The following is an 8,790-nucleotide window of genomic DNA, read 5'->3' on the forward strand; positions in this document are numbered from 1 at the left end:
TTTTAATGGTGAACATCACTATGTTGATCATATCTACTATATGATTCATGTTCGACCTTTCGGTCTCAGTGTCCGAGGCCATATCTGCATATGCTAGGCTCGTCAAGTTTAACCCAAGTATTCTGCGTGTGCAAAACTGGCTTGCACCCGTTGTATGTGAACGTAGAGCTTATCACACCCGATCATCACGTGGTGTCTCGACACGACGAACTATAGCAACGGTGCATACTCAGGGAGAACACTTATACCTTGAAATTTAGTGAGGGATCATCTTATAATGCCACCGCCGTACTAAGCAAAATAAGATGCATAAAGGATAAACATCACATGCAATCAAAATATGTGACATGATATGGCCATCATCATCTTGTGCCTTTGATCTCCATCTTCAAAGCACCGTCATGATCTCCATCGTCACCGGCTTGACACCTTGATCTCCATCGTAGCATCGTTGTCGTCTCGCCAACTATTGCTTCTACGACTATCACTACCGCTTAGTGATAAAGTAAAGCAATTACATGGCGATTGCATTTCATATAATAAAGCGACAACCATAAGGCTCCTGCCAGTTGCCGATAACTTATACAAAACATGATCATCTCATACAACAATTTATATCTCATCACGTCTTGACCATATCACATCACAACATGCCCTGCAAAAACAGGTTACACGTCCTCTACTTTGTTGTTGCAAGTTTTACGTGGCTGCTACGGGCTTCTAGCAAGAACCGTTCTTACCTACGCATCAAAACCACAACGATTTTTCCTCAAGTGTGCTATTTTAACCTTCAACAAGGACTGGCCGTAGTCAAACTCGATTCAACTAAAGTTGGAGAAACAGACACCCGCCAGCCACCTGTGTGCGAAGCACGTCGGTAGAACCAGTCTCATGAATGCAGTCATGTAATGTCGGTCTATGCCGCTTCATCCAACAATACCGCCGAATCAAAGTAAGACGTTGGTGGTAAGCAGTATGACTATTATCGCCCACAACTCTTTGTGTTCTACTCGTGCATATAACATCTACGCATAGACCTGGCTTGGATGCCACTGTTGGGGAACGCAATATTTCAAAAAAATTACCTACAATCACGCAAGATCTATCTAGGAGATGCATAGCAGCGATACAGGAGGGTGTGTCCAAGTACCCTCGTAGACCGAAAGCGGAAGCATTTAGTGACGCGGTTGATGTAGTCGAACCCCTTCGCGATTCAACCGATCCTAGCACCGAACGTACCGTACCTCCGTGTTCAGCACACGTTCAGCACGATGACGTCCCTCGAGCTCTTGATCCAGTTGAGGACGAGGGATAGTTTCGTCAGCACGACGGCATGACGACGGTGATGATGAAGTTACCGGCGCAGGGCTTCGCCTAAGCACTACGACGGTATGACCAAGGTGTGTAACTGTGAAAAGGGGCACCGCACACGGCTAAGAGAAGACTTGGTGTGCCTTTGGGGTGCCCCCTCCCATGTATATAAAGGAGGGAGGAGGAGGAGGCCGGCCCTAGAGGAGGCACGCCAAGGGGGGGAGTCCTACTTGGATTCCCGGTCCAAGTAGGATTCAGCCCCCTACTTCCTTTCTACGGAGGGGGAAAAGGGGGAAGGAGAGGAAGGGAAGAGGGAAAGGGGGGCCGCGCCCCCTCCCCTTCCTATTCAGACTGCGCTTTGGGGGGAGGCGTGCCTCCCCGCCTCCCCCTTGTGGGTTGTCCCCTCTTCTCTCCCATGGCCCATAAGGCCCATGATTTTCCCCGGGGGTTCCGGTAACCTCCCGGTACTACGGAAAAATGCCGAATCACTCGGAACCATTCCGATGTCCGAATGCAACCTTATAATATATGAATCTTTACCTCTCGACCATTTCGAGACTCCTAGTCATGTCCGTGATCTCATCCGGGATTCCGAAGAATCTTCGTTCATCAAATCACATAACTCACAATACAAATCGTCATTGAACGTTAAGCGTGCGGACCCTACGGGTTCGAGAACTATGTAGACATGACGAGACACATCTCCGGTCAATAACCAATAGCGGAACCTGGATGCTCATATTGGTTCCTACATATTCTACGAAGATCTTTATCGGTCAAACCGCATAACAACATACGTTGTTCCCTTTGTCATTGGTATGTTACTTGCGCGAGATTCGATCGTCGGTATCATCATACCTAGTTCAATCTCGTTACCGGCAAGTCTCTTTACTTGTTCCGTAATGCATCATCCCGTGGCTAACTCATTAGTCACATTGCTTGCAAGGCTCATAATGATGTGCATTACCGAGAGGGCCCAGAGATACCTCTCCGATACACGGAGTGACAAATCCTAATCTCGATCTATGCCAACTCAACAAACACCATCGGAGACACCTGTAGAGCATGTTTATAATCACCCAGTTATGTTGTGACATTTGATAGCACACAAGGTGTTTCTCCGGTATTCAAGAGTTGCATAATCTTATAGTCTGAGGAACATGTATAAGTCATGATGAAAGCAATAGCAGTAAAACTAAACGATCATAATGCTAAGCTAACGGATGAGTCTTGTCTATCACATCATTCTCTAATGATGTGATCCCGTTCATTAAATGACAACACATGTCTATGGTTAGGAAACTTAACCATCTTTAATTAACGAGCTAGTCAAGTAGAGGCATACTAGGGACACTCAGTTTTGTCTATGTATTCACACATGTACTAAGTTTCCGGTTAATACAATTCTAGTATGAATAATAAATATTTATCATGATATAAGAAAATATAAATAACAACTTTATTATTGCCTCTAGGGCATATTTCCTTCACATGTACCCACATTATATAATTGTAAGGAAAAACTTCAAATTTGCTACCTAGTTGTAGTAGAATCGAGACGTCTCACATATGAAAGAGTCTAAAACAAATAAATAAACGGTGGTCATTGATTTTTCTTGTTTAAAAAGCTAATTAACCGGGTAACGTTGGATTTGAAATTTAATTTAGAGTTCTAGACACATCAATTTTGAAAAATAAAGACCAGGCACATATTGTTATGCAGTATATACTACCGTATAACACTTCATACATGGCTCCATGATTATTAAAAAATGATTTAGGGTAACCTATCAAATAGAATTAATATATTCTATCTAAATAAAATAAAACTATATGCATGTAGTGCCACGCATGAAGAGAAAAACAATGTGCAACTCTACTGATTCTCGACATCACCGACAAAACCGTGTAATTACCCTCACGAAACAACCAGCACTAAGCCACGGCGACACACAAGATTGCACGAGGTACGTGAGGGTGCACGAGGAAAAATATGGATGTTTTAATAATCGCGTGGGCAAGTGAAAAATGAGGTAATAAGATAACTGGGTAGGCAATAGTGTAGGGCACAAGTAATTACCACAAGAAGAACGGATGTTACTACAAAACCTAAAATCAAATTTGATTATACGTTAACTTTTTCGTCAAATTGAAGGAAATTAGGAGGATACATTCGAAACTAAAATTAGTAGTTTTATAAATAAAACAATGTACGTAGTTTTATTTTGAACCATTACAAAACGGGAGTATGCATAAGCATTGACAAGGATCAAATTCTAAAAGAATACATATAATCTGACTAGATCAAAAGAAAAAAAATGAAGAAACATATTCATCATGGAATAAATGCACATAATTTCAGAAACGTTACATAATGCAAGTAAGAGAGAGGGGGGGGGGGGGGGGGGGGGGGGGTGGGGGAGGGAGGCAGAAAAAGGGGCATAAAAAACTACAAGGACATCTATATATAAACACCTCACAGGACATAAAAGAAAAGACAGAGAGAATAGCAAAAGGAAAACAAAAAATAAAAAGGAAGGAGAGAGATAGAATAGAGAGAGACACACAACAAGAAAGGAAGGAGAGGAAGAGGAGGAGGAGGTGGTGGTGCCGTGGTATGGCCTTTGAGGTTGCCATGCCTCCCCCAAGATCCTAGGCAGCCAGCTCGAGACCCCTTCCTTGGATCAACCGGTGCGCCCTGCCCTTGAATTCACCGCTCTCTCTCCGCCCCGCCGCGCCAAATTCTGCTCCAATTTTGGTGCCCAATTCCTGCGCTTTCGATCGGTTCTTGGAGCCGGGCATTCCTGGTGCGTCGTCGTCCGTGTTTAGATCTGCCGCCCGGATCGCCGGCGCGCTAAAGATCGGATCTTGGCGGCGGCGGCGGCGCTCGTTTTCTTGATCCGATGGCGCCTGTTTCGATCGGTCGGCGTAAGATCTGATGCGAAAGCTGCTGTCTTTGTGTTCTTTGCAGGTTGGAAGTAGGAGCCGGAGCCGGAGATGGAGGCGGACGCCGGGAAGCTGTTCATCGGTGGCATCTCGTGGGACACCAACGAGGACCGCCTCCGGGAGTACTTCGAGAAGTACGGGGAGGTGGTGGAGGCTGTCATCATGCGCGACCGAGCCACGGGTCGCGCCCCGGGGCTTCGGGTTCATCGTGTTTGCCGACCCAGCAGTTGCAGAGCGTGTAATAATGGAGAAGCATATGATCGACGGCCGGATGGTAAGACTCGGTGTTTGCTTACGTACGCTAGGTTCATGATGATGTACTAGATCCATGCTGTTATATTGCTTTGTAGCTTTTTTTTTTGTAGTTACTATCATTGTGGAAAATTCAGAATGTTTGGATTGTTCTGTCAGGTGGAGGCCAAGAAAGCTGTCCCTAGAGACGATCAGCAAGCTCTTAGCAAGAGTGGTGGCAGCGCTCATGGATCACCAGGGCCCAGTCGCACCAAGAAGATTTTCGTTGGGGGTCTTGCATCCACCGTGACAGAGGCAGACTTCAGGACGTATTTTGAGCAGTTTGGCACGATCACTGATGTTGTGGTGATGTATGATCACAACACACAGCGTCCTAGAGGGTTTGGGTTCATAACGTACGATTCTGAAGACGCTGTGGACAAGGCATTGTTCAAGACATTCCATGAACTAAATGGTAAGATGGTTGAAGTCAAGAGGGCTGTTCCTAAGGAGCTATCACCTGGACCTAGCATGCGCTCTCCTGCTGGCGGAATCAATTATGTTATGAACAGAACCAATAGCTTTCTCAATGGATATACCCAAGGTTACAGTCCGAGCCCGGTAGGTGGTTATGGAATGAGGATGGATGCAAGGTTTGGGCTTCTATCAGGCGGCCGTAGTAGTTATCCTTCTTTTGGTGGTGGTTATGGAATTGGTATGAACTTTGACCCAGGGATGAACCCAGGTATTGGCGGTAGCTCGAACTTCAACAACAGTGTCCAGTATGGACGGCAGATCAATCCATACTACAGTGGTAATTCGGGTAGATACAATAGCAACATTAGCTATGGTGGAGTCAACGACACTTCTGGGTCAGTGTTCAACTCACTGGCTCGTAATCTGTGGGGTAATTCAGGTCTCAATTACTCTTCCAACTCTGCAAACTCTAATTCCTTCATGTCATCTGCAAATGGGGGGCTTGGTGGAATCGGGAATAACAATGTGAATTGGGGAACCCCTCCTGTGCCTGCTCAGGGTGCTAACGCTGGCTCGGGCTATGGCAGTGGGAGCTTTGGTTATGGATCGACTGAAAACAACTTCAATCTGAGTCCCGGTGCTTATGGAAGGAACACTGGATCAGGTGGCGTCAATACTTCACTCAACCAGTCAAGCAATGGATATGGGAGGAACTTTGGAGATTCGTCAGCGGGTGGTGGTGGCTCCATCTATGGAGACACAACTTGGAGATCTGGATCTGAGCTTGATGGAACCAGCCCATTTGGATATGGGCTTGGGAATGCAGCTTCAGATGTTACAGCAAAGAGCTCAGCGGGTTACATGGGGCATTAACAGATAGAGGTTAGGTCTTTTCTTCATTGTATTACCCTTGTGCTTTTCTTTATATAGTTTGCAAATGTTTAAGTACTAGTTCATGTACTAGCAGCATCAGATAAAGACCCTCAAAGTTGGAACTTTCCACTGAACTGATGGTACTAATGCTTAGACAATGTAGCTTCAAATATGTCGTATCCCCTGCGTTAAATGCCATTGTTAATGCTCAAGTTTCATATACAAAATATACCAACACTGGCCTTGGTTCTCCCAGGATAATGCATATATGTAGTAGTCACATTTGCATGTCCATGAAATCTAGACAGGCATTGATCAGTTGAACCATAGCACCATGATACAGAAGTTACTGTCATTTGAACTAAAAAGATGTCGTTACCATCAATTAAAATTGTTAATTGTCTATCTACTTCATGTCCCAATCGTTACATTAGGATGATTTCGATGATTCATGATTGTATATGATATATATTGCAAATTGTCTATGTTCTTCACGTTCCAATTGTTACGTGAAAATGATATAATGGTTCATGGTTGTTTATGATGGATATTGCAAATTGTTATGAAATGAACACATAAGTTGATTGGATTTAAAAACTTTTGCCACGTTATGGTATAGATTCATTTTGAACATGAACCTACAAAGATGGTATTAAAGTAGTATGATAAGCTTGCAGTATTAACAAGAGCTAAATCCATTGTTGCCTTCTTTTTATTTGTGCTACTTTGAACTGTAATACTGTCTTGTCCTAGAAACTTGATTACTATTTTTCACATTCAAACATTTGTCATCTGTGAACTTAACCTGCATCTCAAATTATTTAATCCACATGGAAACGCTGGTCATCCATGAACTGCAGCCATGAGCCCATATGAAAGAATTGTTGCACCTCATATTTACTTATACGAAACATATTAGTCCAGTAATATATTCAACGACAACGAGGTGTATTAGTACATGAATATGCATGTTGTACTTGTATCTCCAGTATACACTTTTGTTCAAAATTATACTGTAGTGCTTTTATTTAGAAAATCGTGCGAACTGTTATTCCTTGGCCATCTTCTCCAACTTGAAAAGAAACTATTCCATGCTTTTGTATATGTTTATACATTTTTGTTACCCATGGTAAAATTGAATATCTGGCACTTAAACTACTACAGATCTTAGGCCTATAGAACCAATCTTTAGGTATCGAACACTTGTATGGTACTTTGGAATATATTGCCCCTTTCACATACTGATATTTCCTTCAATCTAGTCTCATTGCTGGTTGATATAAGTCGTTTTTTTTAATAGACCAATCTTTGCTTCTTTATGACTAGAGCTAAAAGCTAAAATATGGTCCAAGGACTTACTTTTTATAGCTGAACCAATTTATATTGTATTTTCCAAATTTAACAGTTAATACTTGTGTCATCAATTACCATGGCATCATGTCTAGTAAATCCATTTTGGCTTGCTCAAACTATTCAAGTTTCAAATGACGTAGATTGTTATATGCTGGATATCATTTGGACAGTTCAAAGGAGCTCTTTCTCTTAGAACATAGACTGTTAATGTGGGTTCACCCGATCATTTTAGGCCAAGCATCATACTCATACTGCATTTGTCAACATCAATATTTGGTTGTTCTGGATGACACTTAACACTGCTGAGATCTAAAAGGCACCATTGAAGCAACTTGTTTGTGCTTTTTTCCTTGCTTCAGTTATTGTACAGTCTTAATTATGCTTTAACTTATCTGTTTGCTTTGTGCAGGAATGACGCCGCCTAGGAATCTTTTTCGCATACAGCAATTCATAATAGGATGAGAAGAGAACCGCAGGTGCATCAGGTGCAAATTTTGAACTTCACATGATTAAAAGGCATGGGTTAGTTAATAGAGCTAACCAGGGAGTTGGTTGAAGAGATCAGATATATATCCTCGGAAGATCATTTAAGCGTATTTGCATATGTAAGGTTTGAGATTGTGGTTTCGGATTTCTACAGCGAGTTTAGGTTTTGGCAACCCTGGGTTTTTTCTTGGTTGAGACGTGAAGTAAGATTGCGGGATATATATGTCTGAAGAGTGTTCAGTTGTACGGCGGCGCTGCCCCCCCCCCCCCCCCCCCCCCCTCCCCTAAAAATAGACCCACCCCTTTTTGGGTTTTTGTTCGTATAGTAGAAACTGCTTTAGTGTTCGTTGAATTGTGTGGTAGCTCTTGTTATCAGGATGATAAATCCCCCCCCCCCCCCCCCCCCCCCCCCCCCCCTTTGGCTTTTCTTTTATCTTATTACTGAAGTGTATGTACCAGAGGTCTGGTCTGTGTTTTTCCTAGTGCAACTTTTGAGGGATGCCCATTGTGGGTCCCAAAGAATAATAATGCTACAATATATTCTAATTCATTTTGAGGCTTCTTTTCTTTCTCCAAGGCTATATTTTGTGTCTTGCTGGAACATCTGTACATTCTGATTCCCCTGCAAACTGCTCATCTGGATCTGTCTGTCTAGTGCCTCTGCTGTTATATGTTCTTTAGGTTCTTGTGCCTTCCTTGCATAGTATAATCAACTAACATGTAATAGTATCTTTTGTTCTGGACTTCTGTTTGCTTCATCAAACAATGAGTTGTAATAATTAGTTAATCTCAACACCTCTTAAATTTGGGAGAATAACTACATAGTCGAAATTAGTGCAGTAGTTGATATCACAAGAAAACATCAAGCTCACAAATTCTGTGTAGTAATATGGTATGACTGTAGGGCGCACAAATTTTCATGGTGAAAGGAGAACAGAGGAGCTGGTGGCAAAAAAACCTGCTCTCAAAGAAACTTTGAAAAAGAAGCACTTTGGAAACTTGATTTTGTTTTTTGGGCACGAGCTCCTTGTATGTCCTTTTATCATGGAAATATGTATGATCCTAGCGCACTAAAGCATCTTGCATGTCAAAAAAGTTTGTTTTGCTATTTTT

General features: G+C 42.7%; 1 protein-coding gene across 1 annotated transcript; it reads left to right on the forward strand.

The window, feature by feature from the left end:
* Positions 1 to 4,282: 4,282 nt before the first annotated feature.
* Positions 4,283 to 8,253, forward strand: LOC109740585 (heterogeneous nuclear ribonucleoprotein 1). The gene is given in 4 exon segments (XM_020299640.4): positions 4,283 to 4,446; positions 4,448 to 4,531; positions 4,669 to 5,847; positions 7,601 to 8,253. Coding segments are annotated over 3 exon segments (1,392 nt in total). The 5' UTR covers positions 4,283 to 4,308; the 3' UTR covers positions 5,839 to 5,847; positions 7,601 to 8,253.
* Positions 8,254 to 8,790: the final 537 nt, after the last annotated feature.

Source organism: Aegilops tauschii, chromosome 4, assembly GCF_002575655.3.
Source record: "Aegilops tauschii subsp. strangulata cultivar AL8/78 chromosome 4, Aet v6.0, whole genome shotgun sequence".
NCBI classification, from domain to species: Eukaryota; Viridiplantae; Streptophyta; class Magnoliopsida; order Poales; family Poaceae; genus Aegilops; species Aegilops tauschii.